At 44.8% G+C, this 24106-nt stretch overlaps 1 protein-coding gene across 1 annotated transcript in view; it reads left to right on the forward strand.

The window, feature by feature from the left end:
* Nucleotides 1-463: 463 nt before the first annotated feature.
* Nucleotides 464-24106, forward strand: part of hip1r (huntingtin interacting protein 1 related) — a 64881-nt gene continuing 41238 nt past the window's right edge. Inside the window, exons 1-16 of the mRNA XM_084324164.1 lie at nucleotides 464-604; nucleotides 3058-3121; nucleotides 6500-6642; nucleotides 7369-7425; nucleotides 7551-7631; nucleotides 8444-8520; nucleotides 9103-9164; nucleotides 11413-11553; nucleotides 12892-12949; nucleotides 15161-15236; nucleotides 16784-16909; nucleotides 18650-18808; nucleotides 19294-19477; nucleotides 20148-20236; nucleotides 21384-21500; nucleotides 22784-22926. Coding sequence (XP_084180290.1) covers nucleotides 524-604; nucleotides 3058-3121; nucleotides 6500-6642; nucleotides 7369-7425; nucleotides 7551-7631; nucleotides 8444-8520; nucleotides 9103-9164; nucleotides 11413-11553; nucleotides 12892-12949; nucleotides 15161-15236; nucleotides 16784-16909; nucleotides 18650-18808; nucleotides 19294-19477; nucleotides 20148-20236; nucleotides 21384-21500; nucleotides 22784-22926 — 1658 coding nt within the window. The 5' untranslated portion in view covers nucleotides 464-523. The remainder of the gene's footprint in view (nucleotides 605-3057; nucleotides 3122-6499; nucleotides 6643-7368; nucleotides 7426-7550; nucleotides 7632-8443; nucleotides 8521-9102; nucleotides 9165-11412; nucleotides 11554-12891; nucleotides 12950-15160; nucleotides 15237-16783; nucleotides 16910-18649; nucleotides 18809-19293; nucleotides 19478-20147; nucleotides 20237-21383; nucleotides 21501-22783; nucleotides 22927-24106) is intronic.

Below are 24106 nucleotides of genomic sequence, written 5' to 3' on the forward strand. Positions count from 1 at the left end.
AAAAGAGCCTGTTGGAGGATTTCAACAAGATAAATGCAGTGCAAAATATTTCACTATAATATTTCAAAGCGAAGTAAAAAATATTATAATAATTATTTGATCATGTTAAATGATCATTTGATCATGTTAAAAAAGGGAAAATAAAAAACATTTAAAAAAAAAAAAAAAAAACATTTTTTTTTATTTTTTTTTTTATCACTGGGGCACAGATGATCATCACTAGGGCACGTGCCCTAGTGATAGTGGTCTAAATACGCCTCTGGTATCTGGACATGGGATGCCATTTGCCCACACATCGTCCATAGACCAGCGGACTTCCGCGTTACCTGGAGCTTTTGAGCGTCTGTGACGCGCCACCATAGACCATCGGACTTCCGCGTTACCTGGAGCTTGCGAGCGTCTGTGACGCGTCCACTGTCCGCATAGTTAGAAGACACGCAGGTCAACCTGTTCTGAAGGCGAAGCCGCTCTCTACCTTCAGTCGTTTCGTTTGAGTGGATTACACAACACAACTACCACAAAAATGAGCAAATCGAAGACTAAAAGTGATAATAAGACTGAAAAATCTTTGGCTGCTGAGAAGGAACAGTTTGGCAAACAACAGGTAAGTGGTGGGATGTGCAAAAGTGGATAATAATAATATAGTATACAATAACTTGGATGTCGACATTCGTGAAAGTGGTAACTTTTATTACATCTATGTTTGAAAGCACAGCAGGACAAATGGTTTTCAAATTGTATATCCTTTTATGGTAATTAATCAGTTTGTTTAATTTTTTTCAATTTGTTTTAATCTTTTAAAAACGGTTTCAGTCGTTCCTTTTAGATTTTTATTTTTAGGCTTGTTGTATCAATGTTTGTTGTCTTGAGTTGTCTGTCTGTCTGAGACCAAGGACCACAATGTAAACAAGTCCGCTGACTTTATTGTCTTTTTATCCTTGATATTTTTTGTCTGAGATGCATATATATTTTTTGTATCATGTACCGTACAATTACAAACATCAAATCAATCAATCAATCAATCAATCAATCAAATCCTTTTGGTTGGTTGTGTCCTTTAGTTTCAGAGTGTTTCGCCCACTCTATTTCCTCATGCCAGGGTGTTTCAACTAAACGTCTCTGGGATGATTTTCTTACTTGTGTTTAGTGCTGATTGATTGATTGATTGAACATAACAGATTGCAGCATGCGCATCTCTTCTTTGGCTGAGTAGCACGTAAAATACTTTTAACTGAAATTAAGTTTAGGGAAATTGACTCTTATTCAACTACATAAAAATGCCAACTGCCAGTCTGTCTTGTTTTGATTGATAGTTATTGTGATTGATTTGATTTGACTACTATCACCGACATCTAAGAGGGGAGACCGCTTGCACCTCATGGTACCAAAGCACCTCAAAGGCACTAAAAACCAAATTACAAACATCTCAAAACAAACTAGTCAGACTACTGCTTGACCTGACTCCTAGAACCCACCTCACCCCTGCACACTTTGCCAACCTAGGATGGCTTAGAGTAGACGACAGAGTACAGCAACTTGCAATGGGCCTGGTCTACAAGATACACTACATGACCAAGGTACCCATGTACATGTCAAAATACTTCCCAAAGGTCAGTGAATACCACGATCACAACACCAGAGGGAGCTCCACAAATCATGTAAAACCCAGATTCGGCTCAAACAAGGGACTAAACACGTTTCGCAATTATGCCACAACAATGTGGAACGCCCTACCCAAAGCTGTAAAGGAATGTAAATCACTACCCACCTTCAAAAACACTCTCAAAGAACACCTACGGGAGACTGCAATTCAAAACTGGCCCCTACAAATGTCCTAACCCAGTTGTACAATAAAGACCAAGCATGGCTTTGTCAGTATTCCAATGTACAGCCCCACCCAACCCCACCCCACCTACCCAACCTCCTCCAATGTACAGTTTCCATGTCAAATGTATGTCAGTATTCCAATGTACAGTGTCCCCCCCCCCTACCCAACCCCCCCCCCCCACCTCCAATGTACAGCCCCACCCCACCTACCCAACCTCCCCCAATGCACAGTTTTTTTTTTTTTTTTTTTTTTTTTTTTTTTTTTCCCCTCCATTTTTCCTCCGATTTTCTCCCATCCCAATGTTAGTCGTATGCCAATTCCCAGTCCCTTTCTGGTCGCTGCGCACTTACCCCCCACAGTCAGATCATCTGGGAGAGTGGAGGCTACCACGTGCTTCCTCCGACACACGTCCAGCCAATCACCGCTTCTTTTCACCTGGCAGCGCGGATTCTCATCGAGAGGGCGTAGCGTGTGGGAGGACCACACTATCCCCCTCGAGTCCTATCCGCGCTTAGCAGGCGCCCCGACCGAACTGTAGGAGTCGCTGTTTACAACGACCCGGACCCACCCCGCCAGCTTCTCCCACCCTCTAATACAGCCAATTGTATTAGTGCAGACGGCCAGCCAAGCTGGTGACAACCCCGGAGCTGTGAGCTGGATTCGAACAGGCGAATCCAGCTCACAGCTCCGGGGGTTGGTGACGAACGCAATCTCCGCTCGGCCACCTAACCGCCTCCCAATGCACAGTTTCTATGTCAAATGTATATACTCTTCTTCTGGATTTTTTTAGTATCACAAACAGTACTGTATTTGAAAATCTGGTATGTCATAAATGTATAGATGTAGCAGTACTGTCTATCTGTATGTCATGTGTGTCATATGATGAATTGAAAATGGGGGACCCTGATGGAAACAAGACGAAAGTCTTTCTCAGGTCTGCATCCTCTTAACAATTGTATGTATTGAGCTGTACTGTACTGTACCCATTCTGCAATCTGTTAATAAACTTTTCAATCAATCAATTCAATCAATTATTAAAGAAGACGTGTCCGGCCCATGGGGACATTAACGTGTGTTGTGGGGGCCTTATTAAAGAAGACGTGTCCGGCCCATGGGGACATTGACGTGTGTTGTGGGGGCCTTATTAAAGAAGACGTGTCCGGCCCTTGGGGACATTAACGTGTGTTGTCTGTCAATGTAACGTTCACTTGTCCTCTCGTTGCTTCTAGCTCCACAGTATCAGCAAAAGCATCGTCTCAGGCGAGACCCCGCTGAAAGAGAAATATGTCCGCAGTATCCTTTTCACCTCGATTATTGATGCTCTTTCTTTCACATGTGTGTGTGTGTGCGTCTGGTGATCAGAAGGTTCCCGGTTTGATTCCCGCTCCTCCCGGGCCAGCGTGTCGAAGTATCCTTGAGCAAGACACTTAACCCCCAACTGCTCCCGATGAGCATCGTGTGTGTGTGTTAGCTGCCACCTAAGTGGCGAGCTAGTCTTCCTGGGGTGCACACAGAAAGACAACAACACAAAAGATAACAATACATGAGATACATATGACAATCACAATTCACTTAATTAACAATGATAATCTAAAAACAGTCAAACATTGTAGACATCATTATAAACATCAGAATATTTTGCTCACATATTTAAGTAGTGCATTCTCAGGTGGTATTTGGAAGACACTTTGCTATTCAATTGACTTATGTTAGTCAAATAAGAATGTGTGTGTGTGTTCTTGTGCATGTTTCAAAATAGACGAGATCTGATCTCATAAGCACTTTTAATTTAATTTCAAACCTTTATTTCAACTCGTAAGTAATTTACAGAGATGCCCGTTACAAAACAAGAGACAGTTTATCAGTAAATTCATACAATAAATAAGAATTAACAATAAAAAAATTCAACTAAGACGGTTACAAGTCAACACACAGTGGTCGGAGCCGCAGGTCATACTTTTAAATGCAGCGAAAGAAGAAAGAACCTTCAACTTTATTCTACATACTATCATGCATAGTTATATGGGTTACATGCAGGTGTATAAGTATATAGAAGGATTATATGCAAGTATAACTATTCAGACAGATATATATATATACACTACCGTTCAAAAGTTTGCAGTCACCCAGACAATTTTGTGTTTTCCATGAAAACTCACACTTTTATTTATCAAATGAGTTGCAAAATGAATAGAAAATATAGTCAAGACATTGACAAGGTTAGAAATAATGATGTATATTTTTAAATAATAATTTTGTCCTTCAAACTTGACTTTCGTTAAAGAATGCTCCCTTTGCAGCAATCGCAGCAATGCAGACCTTTGGCATTCCTGCTGTTCATTTGTTGAGGGAATCTGAAGACATTTCACCCCACGCTTCCTGAAGCACCGCCCACATGTTGGATTGGCTTGAAGTGCCTTCTTGCGCACCGTACGGTCAAGCTGCTCCCACAACATGCAGCTCAATGGGGTTGAGATCTGGTGACTGACTGTGCTGGTCACTCCATTACAGACAGAATGCCCGCCGTATTCGCTGGTATCGCCCCGGCTACCATCAGACGAGAAGCAGCCACACTGGCCCTTTCCCGCCGCAAGGCACAGATCAGTGCATCCCACCTCCTTCACAATACCACCACAGAGACACCACGACGTGTGCGCCTAAAGTCACGGCACCCTTTCCCCTTACTCCACACAACACCATCTGACACTTCCAAGGCCTCCTGGGTCAGGACGAGATGGAGGGACCAGTGGAGGTCAGCAGAACCATCCAGGCTGCACCTCTACATCAATGACCCTCTGGACGTCCCTGGTCAGGACTTGCCCCGGAAGCAGTGGACAACCCTCAACCCGCCTAAGGACGGGCGTTGGACGCTACGGCGCCTCAACGAAGAGGTGGGGCCTCAAGGACAGTGCCTCATGCGAGTGTGGAGCCCCTGCACAGACTGTGGAACATATAATCACCAGTTGCCCCAAAACACCGGCCACCGTATGGAGAACGCGGTCTGATGGAACTGGACGACGAAGCGTTGGCCTGGCTCGCCTCGACGGAGCTGCGGGTCTAAAGAAACACGCCGGAAGAAGACGGAACACCAGCTGCCTGCTTCTTCCCTAAATAGTTCTTGCATCATGTGGAGGTGTGCTTTGGGTCATTGTCCTGTTGTCGGAGGAAATTGGCTCCAACCAAGCACTGTCCACAGCCACAGGGTATGGCATGGTGTTGCAAAATTGAGCGATAGCCTTCCTTATTCAAAATCCCTTTTATCTTGTACAAATCTCCCACTTTACCAGCACCAACGCGGCCCCAGACCATCACATTACCTCCACCACGCTTGACAGATGGTGTCAGGCGCTCTTCCAGCATCTTTTCACTTGTTCCGCATCTCACAAATGTCCTTCTGTGTGATCCAAACACCTCAAACTCCGATTCGTCTGTCCACCATAACACTTTTTCTTTTTTCCAATCTTCCTCTGTCCAATGTCTGTGTTCTTTTGCCCATATTAATCTTTTCCTTTTTATTGGCCAGTCTCCGATATGGCTTTTTATTTGCCACTCTGCCTAGAAGGCCAGCATCCCAGAGTCGCCTCTTCGCTGTAGACGTTGTGACACTGGCGTTTTGCGGGAACCATTTAATGAAGCTGCCAGTTCAGGACCTGTGAGGCGTCTATTTCTCAAACTAGAAACTCTAATGTACTCGTCTTCTTGCTCAGTTGTGCACCGGGGCCTCCCACTTCTCTCTCTACTCTGGTTAGAGCCCGTTTGTGGTGTTCTCTGAAGGGAGTAGGACACACTGTTGTAGGAAATGTTCAGTTTCTTGGCAATTTCTCACACGGAATAGCCTTAATTTCTAAGAACAAGAATAGACTGTCGAGTTTCATAATGAAAGTTCTCTTTTTCTGGCCATTTTGAGAGTATAATCGAACCCACAAATGGGATGCTCCAGCAGATACTCAACTAGCTCAAAGGAAGGCCAGTTTTATAGCTTCTCTAAACCAGCAAACCCGTTTTCAGCTGTGCTAACGTAATTGCACATGGGGTTTTCAAGGTTTTTCTAATCATCCATTGGCTTTCTAACGCGATTTAGCAAACACAATGTACCATTCGAACACTGGAGTGATGGCTGCTGGGAATGGGCCTCTATATACACCTATGTAGATATTCCATTGAAAACCAGACGTTTGCAGCTACAATAGTCATTTACCACATTAACAATGTATAGAGTGTATTTCAGATTCCTTTAATGTTATCTTCATTGAAAGAAACAGTGCTTTTCTTTAAAAAATAAGGACATTTCAAAGTGACCCCAAACTTTTGAACGGTAGTGTATATATATATATATGTGGTAAATGTATACGGTATATACAGCACTATTGTACATGCTATCATACAGAGTTATATGGGTAGACTATAGTATGCGGTAGGTGTAGTTGTGATTATTATTATTAATATGATTATAGTGTAGGGCAGTTGTAGACCGTAGGTATAAATTGAGTAAAAGGAGTAAAGGAAACGGAGTTCAAAGTTCGCACAGTATGGGTAACAGAGCTGCATACTTTCCATCTGTCGGCCCACACTGCTGTGACCTATCCATCCGTCTGTTTGCTCTGCTGTCGGGGCGCGCGCATGCGTCTATCGGTGTCTCCTGTCTGTGACTCTCCTTGACCGCGGTTGACGTTATCGTCATGGGGACCCACAAGGAGTCCGGGGCCGTCACCTTCTGGTCCTACGTCCTCAACCTGCCGCTGTCCAGCAACTCCATGGTCAGCTGGAAGTTCTGCCACGTTCTGCACAAGATGCTGAGGGACGGACACCCCAACGTGAGTGACCCTCTCTCTCCACACTATAGAGCCGTTTCCCCCCGAAGCCTGTTTTTGGGCTTCGAACATCGTTAGGTTTTTTTCCCCCGAACGGACGTTCGAACCTTTGTTTTTAATAATAAAAAAAAAATGTCACAAACATTTTTTTTCTTCTTAAATATCCTCAAACTAAATCCTTAATTTGAATAAAGTCATTAATCTGATTAAATGAGTTTTAAGTTTTTATTAAATCAACTTTCTTTAATGAATATAACTCGTCAGTTTTAATACTATAATATTAGTGTGTAGCCTAATCTTTATCTGCAACTGTGAAGAAAAACCCCATTGGTTTAAACAGAATGAATAGACGCGTGAAAAGAATATACATTTAATTTTTTTTAATTAAATTTTTTTTTAATAAAAAATTCGAATGTTGATTTAGAATTCGAATGCCAACGTAACGAACGAAGGTCCGAACGTTCAAACGTTTGGGCCCAGCCCTACACCACACCATAGACTGCTTCCTGTGAGACTCTCTCCACACCATAGACTTCTATCGTATGTTTGATCTGCAGGCTTGTCACGTGACCGTCCTTCTATCGTATGTTTGATCTGCAGGCTTGTCACGTGACCGTCCTTCTATCGTATGTTTGATCTGCAGGCTTGTCACGTGACCGTCCTTCTATCGTATGTTTGACCTGCAGGCTTGTCACGTGACCGTCCTTCTATCGTATGTTTGATCCGCAGGTTGTCAGAGATTCCCACAGATATTCCCGCAACGTTAAGGATATGGGTGTTCTCTGGGTGAGCGCTGCACCGAACACACATCTTTAAACATGAATAATTCAGACGCATTCGAACATTTCGAGTACTTTTGGTGGCTTCCCCCGGCGTAGACGAATTAAACCTGTTTATCTCTGCTTTCTCAGGGGAACCTGCATGATCGCTACGGACACATTGTGGCCCTGTCAGCCAAGTTCCTCTACCTTAAAATGGACTTTCATGTGAAGGTGAGATACATATATAAAATAAACGTCAGAGATGTAGTTATCATACTGCATACTTATAATGGACTTTCATATGAAAATTATTTCAACATGTCCAAGCATCTGAACCATAGCCACGTTAATAACGTTTGTAATAAACCAAACCGTTTGTAAATCTGTTGAACATTGAGCAAGCTATGGTTATTTCAATTGTACATGCACCCATAGACATTCATGTTATGAGTGGGCGCGCTGCCTGTGGCAAGATGGCCGCCGGTGAACTACGCTGGAGACTCCGCCTCCGCACCATCTAGTTAAACAGGTGCAGCTCGATAAATTAGAATATCGTGGAAAAGTAATTTTATTTCAGTAATTCAATTAAAAAAGCGAAACTCTCATAGATTATAGATTCATTACACACAAAGTGAATTATTTCAAGCCTTTATTTGTTTTAATTTCGATGATTATGTCTTACAGCTCATGAAAGCCCAAAAGTCTGTATCACCAATAACAAATAAAAAATAGATGTATTTTCCTTTTGTATATAGAAATGTCGGCCTGTATGTTCACTCAGTACTTGGTTGGGGCTCCTTTTGCACAAATGACTGCATCAATACAGCGAAATATGTTGACTTTTCCACGATATTCTAATTTATTGAGCTGCACCTGTATATCTATGGCTGAAACTGTTCTGAATACTATTGTGGGCGGAGCTCCCATTTGATAACATCACCACAGAAGGTTTGATCTCCCTACTTATATGTGTTTGTGTTGTTATGATGCCACAATGACAAACACAAATGTTTGATTAGTAAAGAGGATGTTTCTCCTCACAGCACAAGACGATCCCAGGTAATCTGGAAGCTAGCGACGAGACCTTGGACCGCGAATCAGGAAGTGACATGAACCAAGTGTAAGTAGAAGTAGGAAGTGACATGAACAAAGTGTAAGTAGAAACAGGAAGTGACATGAACCAAGTGTAAGTAGAAGCAGGAAGTGACATGAACAAAGTGTAAGTAGAAGCAGGAAGTGACATGAACCAAGTGTAAGTAGAAGCAGGAAGTGACATGAACAACGTGTAAGTAGAAGCAGGAAGTGACATGAACCAAGTGTAAGTAGAAGCAGGAAGTGACATGAACAAAGTGTAAGTAGAAGCAGGAAGTGACATGAACAAAAAGTAGGTAGTAACAGGAAGTGACATGAACAAAAAGTAGGTAGAAGCAGGAAGTGACATGAACAAAGTGTAGGTAGAAGCAGGAAGTGACATGAACAAAGTGTAGGTAGAAGCAGGAAGTGACATGAACAAAAAGTAGGTAGAAGCAGGAAGTGACATGAACAAAGTGTAGGTAGAAGCAGGAAGTGACATGAACAAAAAGTAGGTAGAAGCAGGAAGTGACATGAACAGAAGTGAATGTTTCTCCTCCCTGAGTCACGACTCCTGACCCAAAAGTCTGCATGCTAGTTGTTGAACTCCCCCGCTTTCCATTTCTTGCAGGTTAGATATGACCCAGGAACTGCTGGATTACTTGGACGCTGGTCTGAAGATGGCCGAGACCGGTTAGTCCACAAGCTTGTCTTTAAATCCCCCTCTTTAAAAGGTTCTATAGCTCACATTCAGCCACTAGATGTCGCACTAGAGCACCAGCATGTCATTTATCCAATCGGGTGCATTCCACATGATGGAAATGGGAAGTAGGGAGGGGATAATGTAAACGACAACATTATTTTGGTTTTGTTGAACATTTCTATTTCACAGGAGAGAAACTATTCAAAGAAAGCTATTAAAATAGTCTTTGAATCTAAATATACTTTCTTTGTGTTGATTTTACATTAATTCCATGATTTTACTCAAGTAAATAGCTGTTACAAGCTTCGGTCTTAAGTAGAAAAGTGCGATTTTTAACACTATCAGTGCCACTGGTTAACATGGTAAAACATGGTTGAATGCCGGCACCCACTTCAATGATAGCGTTGTGAACGCATAATCTATGTCTTAAATTATGGCTATGTGTCTAATCTGCCCATCGCTTATCAATGACTTGTTTGCAGTCAACATTGTCGAAACGGGCGGCTAGGTGGTGCAGTGGGGCAAGGCGCTCACCACCAACGCAGGAGATGCTGGGTTCGAGCCCAGCTCTCGGCGTTGCTACCAGCTTGGCTGGTCGTTCATACTAATACAATTGGCAGTATTAGGGGGTGGGAAGCTGATGGGTGGGGATCGGACGTTGTGGACAGCAACTCCTACAGGTCGGTTGGTGCGCCTGCGCAGTAGAATCAGGAAGCGACGGGGCGGCGTGTCCCTCCCACGCAGACCCTCGCCGCTGAGAGATCGCGCTGTGCAAGTGAAAAGATGCGACGGCTGCCTCCTCGAGTACCGGAGGGGACACGTGATGCAAGGCTTCGTCCACATTGCAGCCGACCAGTGGGAGGCATGGCCTAACAGTGTTCGAGACAGGGGAGGGTAGAATTGGACTATACGAAATTGGGGACGGGAGAAAAAAATAAAAATGGGGAGAAAAAGTAGAAAAAAAAATAAAAATGTTGAATTGTTTTTTAATCTGTTCATTTCCGTTTTATAGCATTTTGAAAAGCCCTCGTTTTCTTGAAAGTTTCAGGAAAATATAAAGATTCCGTGATAAACGGCATTTACTGGAATATTCTGGAATACACAAAACATTGTCATTTTTCGGCCTATTTATGAATAGTTTTCAAATAAACGCTAGATTATCGATAGTATATGTACTTATGCACGCTAGAGAAGCGAGCTGAAAAATCTATTCTCTCATTTCCTGATCAGCGCGCGCACGCACACACACACACACACATAGGGCAAACGCTGATATCTCTGTGAAAACAGATCAGATTATCCTAAGACTGGTAAAATAGATTCCTTACCTCAGATCAGATGTTCTCCAAAAATATTATTCCAATTCTTGATCGCCATTCCAAATATCGATCGCGTTTATTGATTCAGCGCTGGGTACTGTAAATATGTATTCCACGCTGTTTTCCGGCTCGGCAATCACTTCGACCTCTTCAGATGGCTTGCCGGAAAAGTAAAATGAGGAAACTGGACCCCCCCCCCCCATCAGTCTAATCCAATGGGCTGCAGTTACACAGGGAGAGACGATAGGGGGTGTTATTTTCCCAATGGAGCTCAGAGAGAGGTTGCTGCACTGGCGTGAGGCTCGATTGATGAAATATGAATTAAAATCGCTAATAAATAATAAAAAAAACGACAAACAAACGCTATATATAGCGTTGCTGGCATTCAACGGGCGGCATGAACTAACGACATAAAGCGTCGCTGGCACTCAAAGTGTTAATCTAGATTAATTACAGAAAATTGTGAGATTAATTAGTAAAATCTTTTTTATCTATTGACAGCACTAGTAGAAACGCTTCTCTCCCACAGTTACCTTACCTCTTACCTCATTTTATATTTGATATATTTGATTCTTGTAGTCATTGTTGTTTCTTAACCCTTTTTACTGCGACAATACAAAAGGTGAACCCTTTCACTGCCACATGACAAAGGGTTAACCCTTTCACTAACACACTACAGAAGGTTAACCCTTTACTGTCACACTACAGACGGTTCTCTCTCTCTCTCCCTCCCTCTCTCTTTCTCTATCTCGGTCTATCTCTCCGTCTCTCTGTAGTGTGGTAGTGAAAGGGTTAATCGTGCACCGTTGAGTCTGAGCTCGAAAAACACCAACACTTCACTACCTGCAAAGCCCCCCCCCCCCTGTATGTATCGTTGTGTATTATTTGACGAATAAAAAGAAGTTGAACTTGTGATCAGTTCTGCGCCAGCTGGATGCCAACGGGGCGAAGTCGACCTCGTCTGCCGGTCAGTGCAGGCTGGCACCCCTCATCCCCGTCATCCTCGACTGCAGCTTCCTCTACCACTTCTCCGTCAGGCTCCTCTTCAAGCTGCACAGCCGTGAGTGTGATGTCACTTCCTGCTTCTACCTACACTTTGTTCATGTCACTTCCTGCTTCTACCTACACTTTTAATTTTTTTTGATCCACTCTTTCTCCTCTTTTTCTACTTTTTCTCCCATCCCAATTCCAATGTGCCAATTCTTCCCTCCCCTGTCTTGAACGTTGCTCGCATATGCCCCCCACTGGCCGGTTGTAGGGAGGATAGAAGCCTTGCATCACGTGTCCCCTCCGGTACACGAGGAGGCAGCCTGTCACATCTTTTCACCTGCCAGCACGGACTCTCATTGGCGAGGTGTAACGTGTGGGAGGCTCACACTACCCCCGCAATTTTCCTGTCTCTGCTGTGCAGGCGTCCCCCAACCGACCTGTAGGAGTCGCTGTCCACAACGTCCAGATTACCACCCATCGACTTCCACCCCCTAACTCTGCCAATTGAGTTAGTATGACGGCCGGTCCAAGCCGGAGGCAACGCCGACAGCCGGAGTCGAACCCGGTGTCTCTTGCGTTGGTGACAAGCGCAATGTCCGCTGCGCCACCCAGCCGCCCCTACCTACACTTTGTTCATGTCACTTCCTGCTTCTACCTACACTTTGTTCATGTCACTTCCTGCTTCTACCTACACTTTGTTCATGTCACTTCCTGCTTCTACAAACACACACACACACTCAGCCAGGCACATGCACACACACACACACACACACACACACACACGCACACACACAGCCAGGCACGTGCACACACACACACACACACACACACACACACAGCCAGGCACGTGCACACACACACACACACACACACACACACACACAGCCAGGCACGTGCATGTGCACACACACTCAGCCAGGCAAGCGCACACACACACACACACACACACAGCCAGGCACGTGCACACACACACACACACACACACAGCCAGGCACGTGCACACACACACACACACACAGCCAGGCACGTGCACACGCAGACACACTCAGCCAGGCAAGCACACACACAGACACACAGCCAGGCACGTGCACACACACACACACACACACACACACACACACACACACACACACACACACACACACACACACACACACACGTCGTCACACACACACACAGCCAGGCATGTGCACACATAGGAAATAAAAACACAAAAAAACGCAATGGAAATAAGCTGTAAGCTTTCTTGCGTTTCTTTTTTTATCCTTTTGACAATGGTGGGCCTCTATGTGTATATATGTTCATCATTATCAATAAAGATCTCCATCTATCTATATCTATTCACGTCCCCAGTTTGTCTCAAAAGTAACGCGGTCACATGTGGTCGTTCTCTGCTTTGATCCTGCAGGTCTCTCCCACGACTCTCTGCTGGGACACAGGGAGCGCTTCCGGGATCTGTTCAACAGGTACAGTAGATCAGTGGTTCCCAAAGTCGGGGTCGCGACCCAAAGGTGGGCCGCGAGATGATTTAAATAAAAAAAGGCCAGGACAGTGTTTCTAGTTGCATTCTAAAATTCTATTCTATTGTATTCTAAAATGTGACTATATGGTTTTATATTAACTTAATAAATAAACAAAAACGAAAAATCTACTTATTTCAACGAACATTTCAAACTAAATAACAGATTATGCACATAAAACGCTGAAAACAACCGAAGCAACAATAGTATTTTAATGAGGCTATTATTATTATTATCATTATTATTTTGCAACAAGTTAGCCCTCTCATAAATAGCACATATAAATGAATAACTAAGTTGAACTAACTTAATAGGATTGAAGTGATATTTGGCTTAAAAAATCGGTCACCTGGCAAAAAAAAAAAAAGAAAAGCCTGACGATGTGCATTGGGCCGCGGCTCTCTGACGCCTTATTTTCTGGGCCCTGGCCTGAAAAGTTTGGGAACCCCTGCTCTAGATCACAGGGGTGGGGGGAAATATCGATACTTTGCGTGGCGATACTGTATCGATACAGGGACGCCAAGTATCGATATTTAATTATTATTCTTTTTGTATGATATATTTTTTTTGTATAAGGAAGTTGCATTGTTGGGCGGCTAGGTGGTGTAGTGGGCAAGGCGCTTGCCACCAATGCAGGAGACGCTGGGTTCGAGCCCAGCTCTCCGCATTGCTATCAGCTTGGCTGGTCGTTCATACTAACACAATTGGCAGTGTTAGGGGTGGGGATCGGACGTTGTGGACAGCGACTCCTACAGGTCGGTTGGTGCGCCTGCGCAGCAGAATCAGGAAGCGACGGGGGCGGCGTGTCCCTCCCACACAGACCCCCGCCGCTGAGAGATCGCGCTGTGCAGGTGAAAAGATGCGACGGTTGCTTCCTCGAGTACCGGAGGGGACACGTGATGTAAGGCTTAGTCCACATTGCAGCCGACCAGCGGGAGGCATGGCCTAACAGCGTTCGAGACAGGGGAGGGTAGAATTGGACGATACGAAATTGGGATGGGAGAAAAAAAATTGAAAATGGGAGAAAAAAGTAGATAAAAAAGAAAAAAAGGAAGTTGCATTGTTCATTTCAATACCTGTAATAGTACAGTAGTCCACGCACACGTGTGCATTCAGTTAAGTTTGAATATGACTGTAATACAAACGTGAGGCCTCTGGTGATTCCCACCCCTGACACTGATTCTAAGGTGATCAAACCCACAACCTTGGTTGCATTGTCATCCCCTCTTTGTCTCCACATTAGATTAGATTATATTCATTTATACAGCACAAGAAGTGATGGAAACTGAGCGATTGGTAGATTTGAGTATTTTGAATGGGTTGAAGCTTGTATCTTCTTTTAGATTAGATTCTAATGTATTGTCATCATGCGGCACAAATACAGTACAGCAAAAAGAAGTTTGGCATGACAAAATGGCATCAAATGTAATAAAAAAAAGTCAACCAACGAACTAGATTATTGTACCGGATCTCCTCTCTGGTAAACAAGAATACCCTGAAGACTCTGGCAGGAGCACTCATTCAAGGGTACTACGACTATGCTTACACCTCATGGTACCAAAGCACCTCAAAGGCGCTAAAAACAAGATTACAAACATCACAAAACAAGCTGGTCAGACTACTACTTGACCTGACTCCTAGAACCCACCTCACCCCTGCCCACTTTGACAACCTAGGATGGCTTAGAGAAGAAGACAAGAGTACAGCAACTTGCAATGGGCCTGGTCTACAAGATACACTATATGCGACTAAGGTACCCATGTACATGTCAAAATACTTCCCAAAGGTCAGTGAATACCACGATCACAACACCAGAGGGAGCTCCACAAATCATGTTAAACCCAGATTCGGCTCAAACAAGGGACTAAACACGTTTCGCAATTATGCCACATCAATGTGGAACGCCCTACCCACAGCTGTAAAGGAATGTGAATCACGACCCACTTTCAAAAACACTCTCAAAGAACACCTACGGGAGACTGCAATTAGAAACTGGCCCCTGTAAATGTCCTAACCCAACCCCCTCCAATGTACAGTAAATGACCTAACCCAAGAATACACGAGACCCTCCTCTTGGAACCAAGTATGGTTTCGTTGATATTCCAATGTACAGTTTTGCTTGTACAGCTTTTCTGACACGCAGTGCATCTCTCTCAGTCTCACCCAGTTCTATAACAGGGCCAGAGAGGAGGAGTTCTTCAAGAAGTTTATCCAGATACCGGATCTACCGGAGGTAAGTTACAGGCTTTATCTTAATAATTTAATAATTTAGGCCTTTAGCTTTTATCAAAAGCAATTTACAAACTGTATCTAATGGAATTGATCTAATAATGGACCTGATCTCAAACCCTGACCCTATTTTCTTGATCCTCCGATCACAACTGTTGCTTGTCTGAGGTAAAGTGCAACAGTAATATACAATGTGCAGGTGATTAAACTGGGTATACAATATGTAAATGAGTACTACTGAGTAATAGTGCTAATCAGATATATGTACATAGTTATTGAGGCAGGTTGTTAGTTCTCACTTGGCTTCTTTATTCAATCATCCGTTACAGGTTGCAGTATAAGTGACTCATTGCTCCAACTTCCCATGCCCCAAGAGAGCGTCCCCTGGGTGCCACACCCTCTTATACCTTCCCCAGGTCAGCCCAAGTGCACCCTGGGTACCACACCCTCTTATACCTTCCCCAGGTCCCCTCGACTCTGTCAACCCGCGGCTCGCGCGCGTGCGCTCTGTCAACCCGAAATGGCGTAGTGCAGAGTGACAGCTCGGCTGACCAACCGACCCAAATCCCAGGGTCGCTACAATATGTACAGTTTAGCACTTTGAGATTTTCACAAATATAAAGTGCGGTACAAATAGAATTTATTATTATTATTATTATTAGTGATACAGGTATAAAGATAGAATAGAACCACTCGATATGTACAGTGATACAGATATAAAGATACACTAAAACCACTCAATATGTACACAGTGATACAGGTATAAAGATAGAATAGAATAGGGTGGCTACGTGGCATAGTGGGCAAGGCGCTCGCCACGAATGACGGAGACGCTGGGCTCGCCTGTTCGAGCCCAGCGCTCCACATTGCTTTCAGTTTAGCTGGTCGTTCATACTAATACACATTGGCCGTATTAGGGGGTGGGAAACTGATGGGTGGGGATCGGGCGTTGTGGACAGCGACTCCTACAGGTCGGTTGGTGCGCCTGCGCAGTAGAATCAGGAAGTGTCGGGGGCAGCGTGAGCCTCCCACGCGTTACTCCTCGCCACTGAGAGATCGAGCTGCGCAGGTGAAAAGATGCGACTGCTGTTACCTCAAGTACCGGAGGGGACTCGTGCTATGTATGACTTAGTCCACATTGCAGCCGGCTTGTGGGAGGCAAGAAACAGCGTTCGAGACAGGGGAGGGTTGAATTGGATGATACGAAATTGGGATGGGAGAAAATATAGAAAAATGGGAGAAAAAGTGGATAAAAAAAAAAAAAAAAAGATAGAATAGAATAGAAGTACTTGATTGATTTGATGGAAATTCGGCACCACAGATCGCTCACAATAAACATTTAGGTAGTCAAAAATCTAAAATGAGAATACACAGTCAAAGATATACATTCTAAAATATGTAAGATGTGATTGGAGGATTGAGAGAGGAAGGCGGGGCTTGAGATTCTGATTGATGTCCATCTACACAGTATCCACTGTAGTGTATACCCATGGGTGTTTGTATACGTGTGTGTATTTGACTGCTCAACCTAACTATATAAAACACCCGTAGGAGCCGCCAAACTTCCTGCGGGCCGCTGCATTGGCTGAGTACAAGAGGCTGGTGGTCGTGGTACCCAATCAGGAGCCACCCGAGGAAGAGGAGGCGGAGCCAGAGCAGAAGGAGGCACCGGCTCAGGTGATTCCTCTCCACCCTGTTCCCAACCCGAGCGTGACGTAAGAGCAAAATGGCCGCCGTGTGAATATATACGGTCAATGCACCTGTAGGTCGGCGGCATGCGATCTGACGAGTTGAGCTTCGACCAGTAGAATCACAGTCTAACTGGATTTCTATGGACGGTTCTTTTGGCTGGTTGTAGAAATTGGTATTTTTTTGGTCCTTTTTCTGGGAGCGTCTCACTCAATAAGTAGTAAGTGAATTTAGTGGGAATTTAACACAAACAACTATCACCTTTTTGTTCCAAGGACAAAATAAAGGAAAAGAGGTTCTGATCTGAATAAAGGCGTGTCTGAAAACCTGAACCTTGTTTAACCGTCTGTAGTGTGGTAGTGAAAAGGTTAACCGTCTGTAGTGTGGTAGTGAAAGGGTTAACCTTCTGTAGTGTGGTGGTGAAAGGGTTAACCTTCTGTAGTGAAAGGGTTAACCTTCTGTAGTGTGGTAGTGAAAGGGTTAACCTTCTGTAGTGAAAGGGTTAACCTTCTGTAGTGTGGTAGTGAAAGGGTTAACCTTCTGTAGTGTGGTAGTGAAAGGTTTAACATTCTGTCATGTGGTAGTGAAAGGGTTAACCTTCTGTATTGTGGTAGTGAAAGGGTTAACCTTCTGTAGTGTGGTAGTGAAAGGTTAACCTTCTGTAGTGTGGTAGTGAAAGGGTTAACCTTCTGTAGTGTGGTAGTGAAAGGGTTAACCTTCTGTAGTTTGGTAGTGAAAGGTTAACCTTCTGTAGTGTGGTAGTGAAAGGGTTAACCTTCTGTAGTGTGGTAGTGAAAGGTTAACCGTATGTAGTATGGTAGTGAAAGGGTTAACCTTCTGTCGTGTGGTAGTGAAAGGTTAACCTTCTGTAGTGTGGTAGTGAAAGGGTTAACCTTCTATAGGTTGGTAGTGAAAGGGTTAACCTTCTGTCATGTGGTAGTGAAAGGGTTAACCTTCTGTATTGTGGTAGTGAAAGGGTTAACCGTCTGTAGTGTGGTAGTGAAAGGGTTAACCTTCTATACTGTGGTAGTGAAAGGGTTAACCTTCTGTCGTGTGGTAGTGAAAGGTTAACCTTCTGTAGTGTGGTAGTGAAAGGGTTCACCTTCTGTAGTGTGGTAGTGAAAGGGTTAACCTTCTGTAGTGTGGTAGTGAAAGGGTTAACCTTCTGTAGTGTGGTAGTGAAAGGGTTAACCTTCTGTAGTGTGGTAGTGAAAGGGTTAACCTTCTGTAGTGTGGTAGTGAAAGGGTTAACCTTCTGTAGTGTGGTAGTGAAAGGGTTCAACTCTAATTTGTGCACAAAAACATTAGAATCTGCATCGGCCGACATGGGTGGAGCCGGCCTCAACATATCTCAAGACTGAAGTCGATACATAGAAACGCATTCATCCATCATCTCCCTTCCCCGAACCAGACTGCGGACCTTTGGGGACAGCTTTCAGCGTGGCGGCTCCCACCCTCTGGAACTCCCCAACCCTGCAGAACTCCGCAACGCCCCAACTCTGGACTCCTTAAAAAAAATAAAAAAATCTGCATAACTCACCTCTACAACATGGCCTTTGACCCCTAACTTCCTACATTGAATGTTGTGTGTCTGTCTATTGTTATTGTTGTCTTTTCGCCCCTATGTAAAGCGACCGTGGGCTTTCATGAAAGGCGCTATACAAAACCAAGTTATTATTATTATTGTTGTTGTTGTGTCTGGAACCATGACCTGTGTGTGTGTGATAGTCCTACTACCAGATGGGAGCCCCAGCCCCCTCTCCAGCCCCCTCTCCAGCTCCAGACCCTGTTCCAGACCCCGTGGTGGAGCAGATGGAGACGGAGAACGAGAACCTGAGGAGGGAGCTGCAGGTCCTCAAACCAGAGCTGCAGTACATCAGATCTGAGGTGTGTGTGTGTGTGTGTGCATAACGGAAAAAAAGCATTTCAAATAAAATAGGGATGTCCGATATTATCGGCCGATATCGGCATTAAAATGTGATATCGGAAAATACCGGTATCGTTTTTTTTTTTTTTACATTTCTATAACCTTTATTTACCCAGGCAAGCAAGTAAGAACAAATTCTGATTTTATTTATTGTCAAAAGTATGCATAATGTTGTGTTAATTCCACAACAAGAGATATGTAATGTTAATTACCTGAAATTATTCAGTTTTGGGGGGGGGGGGAAACCCTGCATATATCGGTATCGGTTGATATCGGTATCGGAAATTAAGAGTTGGACAATATCGGTATATCGGTATCGGTAAAAAAGCCAACATCGAGCATCCCTAATATAAAAGTATTCTGTATTTTTTGTATGACAACTAATAAACAAACTTGAACCTGAAACCTGACCCCGTCCTCTTGCGCCCCCCGGTGGCCTCCTCAGGCCCAGCGGTGCGTGGTGGAGCTGAAGGGCCAGGTGAGCCGCCTGGCGTCGGAGCTGGAGGGCCAGCGCACCCACAAGGAGATGGCCCTGGTGGACAACGAGCACCTGCGCATGGAGGTGGAGACGCTGCGCTCCGCCAGCGTGGCGGGGGCTCGGGCCCAGGTGGGCTTCAGGGAGGCGGACGGTGAGTACTTTACTCGAGTATTTTTTTAATTATTTTTTTTAATGATATTTTTCCCCCTTCTTTTTCCGTTTTTCTCCCCTCCCAATGTTAGTCGTTATGCCAATTCCCAATCCCCTTCCTGGTCGTTGCGCACTCTACCCCCTACCGTCGGTCTGGGAGGGCGGAGACTATCACGTGCTTCCTCCGACACACGTGTACCCAGCCCACCGCTTCTTTTCACCTGGCAGCGCGGACTCTCACTGAGAGAGTGTAACGTGTGGAAGGTCACACTACCCCCCTTAGATCCTTCCCTTGCTGTGCAGGCGCCCCGACCGAACTGTAGGAGTCGCTGTCCACAACGACCCAGGACCCACCCACCGGCTTTCCCACCCCCTAACACTGCCAATTGTATTAGTATGAACGACCAGCCAAGCCGGAAGCAACGCCGAGAGCTGGGCTCGAACCCAGCATCTCCTGCGTTAGTGGCGAGCGCCTTGCCCACTTAGCCGCCCTGGCTTAAGGCTATATCTGTACTTGATGTTTGTTTGTTATGTTGCATATTTTAAATAAACTTCAATCAATCAATCAATCAATCAATCAATCAATCAGAGGGAAGCGAGAGTTGTGATTGGAGGATCATATGCAAGAGGGCGGGGCTTGAGAAAGTGTTAATGGTTTCCTCTCCACACAGGGAGAGCCCAGGCTGCAGAGCTCCGCTTCTCTCAGCTCAAAGACCGGCATGCGGAGCTGGTGACCAGCCACGCAGGCCTCATGAAGAAGGTACCAGGGACACTCTTCTTCTTCTGCTGCTGCTGCTGCTGCTGCTGCTTCTTCTTCTGCTGCTTCTTCTTCGTGATTAAGACGGGGAGGACGCGACCCTCTCTGCGCCGCCCCCCCTGTGCCTCAAATAGATCCGCTATCAGCTCTATCTTTAATCTTTCAAAATGTTCAGTCGCTATCGCTATCAGCTCTATCTTTAATCTTTCAAAATGTTCAGTCGCTATCGCTATCAGCTCTATCTTTAATCTTTCAAAATGTTCAGTCGCTATCGCTATCAGCTCTATCTTTAATCTTTCAAAATGTTCAGTCGCTATCGCTATCAGTTCTATCTTTAATCTTTCAAAATGTTCAGTCGCTATCGCTATCAGCTCTATCTTTAATCTTTCAAAATGTTCAGTCGCTATCGCTATCAGCTCTATCTTTAATCTTTCAAAATGTTCAGTCGCTATCGCTATCAGTTCTATCTTTAATCTTTCAAAATGTTCAGTCGCTATCGCTATCAGTTCTATCTTTAATCTTTCAAAATGTACAGTTGCTATTGCATGCACTTATCTGTGTTTCACCACACACATGAGTGCATGCTTACCAACTGTCCGTCTGCAACACTACTATCACCAACATCTAAGAAGGGAGATCCCCCCTTGAACGGTCCTTCTAAGGTTTCTCTCCTCCACACTGCCTGTGGTGCATTTTTTCCCTATTGTTAGGTTTTAGTGAGTTTTTCCTTACCTTCGCGTGGGGTATGTCTGGGAGTGTTGCATTCATTCATTTATTTTGCATTTATTTTAAATTTGTTGGACCTTATGGTGTTCTTGTTTTGTTCTTGACTTATTGTCATGTTTTCTTCTTGACTTGTTTAAAGAAGACGTGTCCAGCCCATGGGGACATTAATGTGTGTTGTCGGGCCTTACAGATAAATTAGATTTGATTTTCTTCTTCTTCTTCTTCTTCTTCTTCTTCTTCTTCTTCTTCTTCTTCTTCTTCTTCTTCTTCTTCTTCTTCTTCTTCTTCTTCTTCTTCTTCTTCTTCTTCTTCTTCTTCCTCTTCCTCTTCCTCTTCCTCTTCCTCTTCCTCTTCCTCTTCCTCTTCCTCTTCCTCTTCCTCTTCCTCTCTGTGTTGTGTGTTGACCGCCTGTGTCTCCCACCAGAATTCAGAGACGGTGAAGTTGCTGACCAGCACCATGCAGGGCCAGGAGGAGGTGGTCAGGGGCAAACAGCTGCTGTCCAGCGACCTGGACCTCGTCCGGCAGGAGAGCAGGGTGAAGGTAGGGAGGAGAGATGCTAGGGATGGCCCATATTATCGGCCGATATTGGCATTCAAATTTAATATCGGAAATTATCGGTATCTGTTTAAAAATAAAGAAATCTTATTTTTTTTTTTATTTAACTTTTTTACTTTATTTACCCAGTCAAGCAAGTAAGAACAAATTCTTATTTAATTAGTTGTCAAAAGTATGCATAAAGTTGTGTTAATTCCACGACAAGAGATATGTAATGTTAATTATCTGAAATTATTCCGTTTTTTGGGGGGGGGGGGGGACCCTGCATATATCGGTATCGGTTGATATCGGAAATTAAGAGTTGGACAATATCGGTATATATCGGATATCGGTAAAAAAGCCAATATGGAACATCCCTAATTATGCAGCTGCGGCTGGGTAGTGTGGAGGTCTAAGCACTCGCCTGACATCTACACAGAGACCCGGGTTCGACCCCTGGCAGCGGCAGCTCCAGCTCGGTCAGTCGTCTCTACCAACACAAGTGTCGGTGTTCGCGTCGCGGGTGGGAAGCCGGTGGGGATGGGAGTCCTGGTCGTCGCAAACAGCGACTCCTACTGGTCGGCCGGGGCATAATGACAACATTGGGGCATGGGAGAAAAAGTGAAAAAATTCAACTTTCATTCATTTTTTATTTCAAGTAGAAAAATTATTGAGGGCTCATTTTCAAGGATGTTGAAAACATAATAAATACACAATAAATACAATGGTGTTGAAAACATACAAACATAATAAATACACAATAAATACAATGATGTTGAAAACATAATAAATACACAATAAATACAATGATGTTGAAAACATACAAACATAATAAATACACAATAAATACAATGATGTTGAAAACATACAAACATAATAAATACACAATAAATACAATGGTGTTGAAAACATACAAACATAATAAATACACAATAAATACAATGCAATCATAATAAAAATGTGTACAATCATGCACGTGTACAAAGATGCACTATGCATTTTGGGGAGAGCGTGTAATTAATTTACAAAACATAATTTGCTACATGTAGTAATTCTTAGAGAATTAGCATTTTTTCCACTATCCCTGAGTTTCAAATGACTCTCCCAAAAACTGCATAGCGTGCCCCGTGCTCCTGATCCAGAACCAGCTCAGGTGAGATGTTCTCCTGTTGATCCAGAACCACCTCAGGTGAGATGTTCTCCTCGGTGCTGACCGGGTCTTCCCCTGGGCAGGTGGACCAGCAGGTAAGATGTTCTCCTCGGTGCTGACCGGGTCTTCCCCTGGGCAGGTGGACCAGCAGGCGCAGGAGATGGAGCAGCTGACCAAGGAGCTGACGGAGCAGAGGGCAGAGCTGGCGGCTGTCCGCGGCCTTCTGGGAAACAAGGAGACGGTACGTCTTGATGGAACCAGTGGTGACCTTCTGGAGACGGGGTCACAGAGAGACAGAGAGATGGAGGCAGGGTCAGAGAGACAGGGACACAGAGAGACAGAGGCAGGGTCAGAGAGACAGGGTCACAGAGAGACGGAGGCAGGGTCAGAGAGACAGAGGCAGGGTCAGAGAGACAGAGGCAGGGTCAGAGAGACAGAGGCAGGGTCAGAGAGACAGGGACACAGAGAGACAGAGGCAGGGTCAGAGAGACAGGGTCACAGAGAGACGGAGGCAGGGTCAGAGAGACAGAGGCAGGGTCAGAGAGACAGAGGCAGGGTCAGAGAGACAGAGGCAGGGTCAGAGAGACAGAGGCAGGGTCAGAGAGACAGAGGCAGGGTCAGAGAGACAGAGGCAGGGTCAGAGAGACAGAGGCAGGGTCAGAGAGACAGGGACACAGAGAGACAGAGGCAGGGTCAGAGAGACAGGGTCACAGAGAGACGGAGGCAGGGTCAGAGAGACAGAGGCAGGGTCAGAGAGACAGAGGCAGGGTCAGAGAGACAGAGGCAGGGTCAGAGAGACAGAGGCAGGGTCAGAGAGACAGGGACACAGAGAGACAGAGGCAGGGTCAGAGAGACAGGGTCACAGAGAGACGGAGGCAGGGTCAGAGAGACAGGGTCACAGAGAGACAGAGAGATACAGAGAGACAGATACAGAGAGACAGAGAGACAGAGAGACAGAGAGACAGAGAGAGACAGAGACACAGAGAGACAGATACACAGAGAGACAGATACAAAGAGAGACAGAGAGACACAGAGAGACAGAGAGACAGAGAGACACAGAGACAGAGAGACACAGAGAGACAGAGAGACAGAGAGACACAGAGACAGGGACACAGAGAGACACAGAGACAGAGACACAGAGAGACAGAGACACAGAGAGACAGAGAGACAGAGAGACAGAGAGAGACAGAGACACAGAGAGACAGATACACAGAGAGACAGATACAAAGAGAGACAGAGAGACACAGAGAGACAGAGAGACAGAGAGACACAGAGACAGAGAGACACAGAGAGACAGAGAGACACAGAGAGACAGAGAGACAGAGAGACACAGAGACAGAGAGACACAGAGAGACACAGAGACACAGAGAGACAGAGACACAGAGACACAGAGAGACAGAGGCAGGGTCACAGTTAAGTTAAGTTGTACTTCACAAGAGACCAACTCCAGTTGTAATGACCA

The sequence above is a fragment of the Notolepis coatsorum genome (assembly GCF_963971535.1).
Source record: "Notolepis coatsorum genome assembly, chromosome: 11".
Lineage (NCBI taxonomy): Eukaryota > Metazoa > Chordata > Actinopteri > Aulopiformes > Paralepididae > Notolepis > Notolepis coatsorum.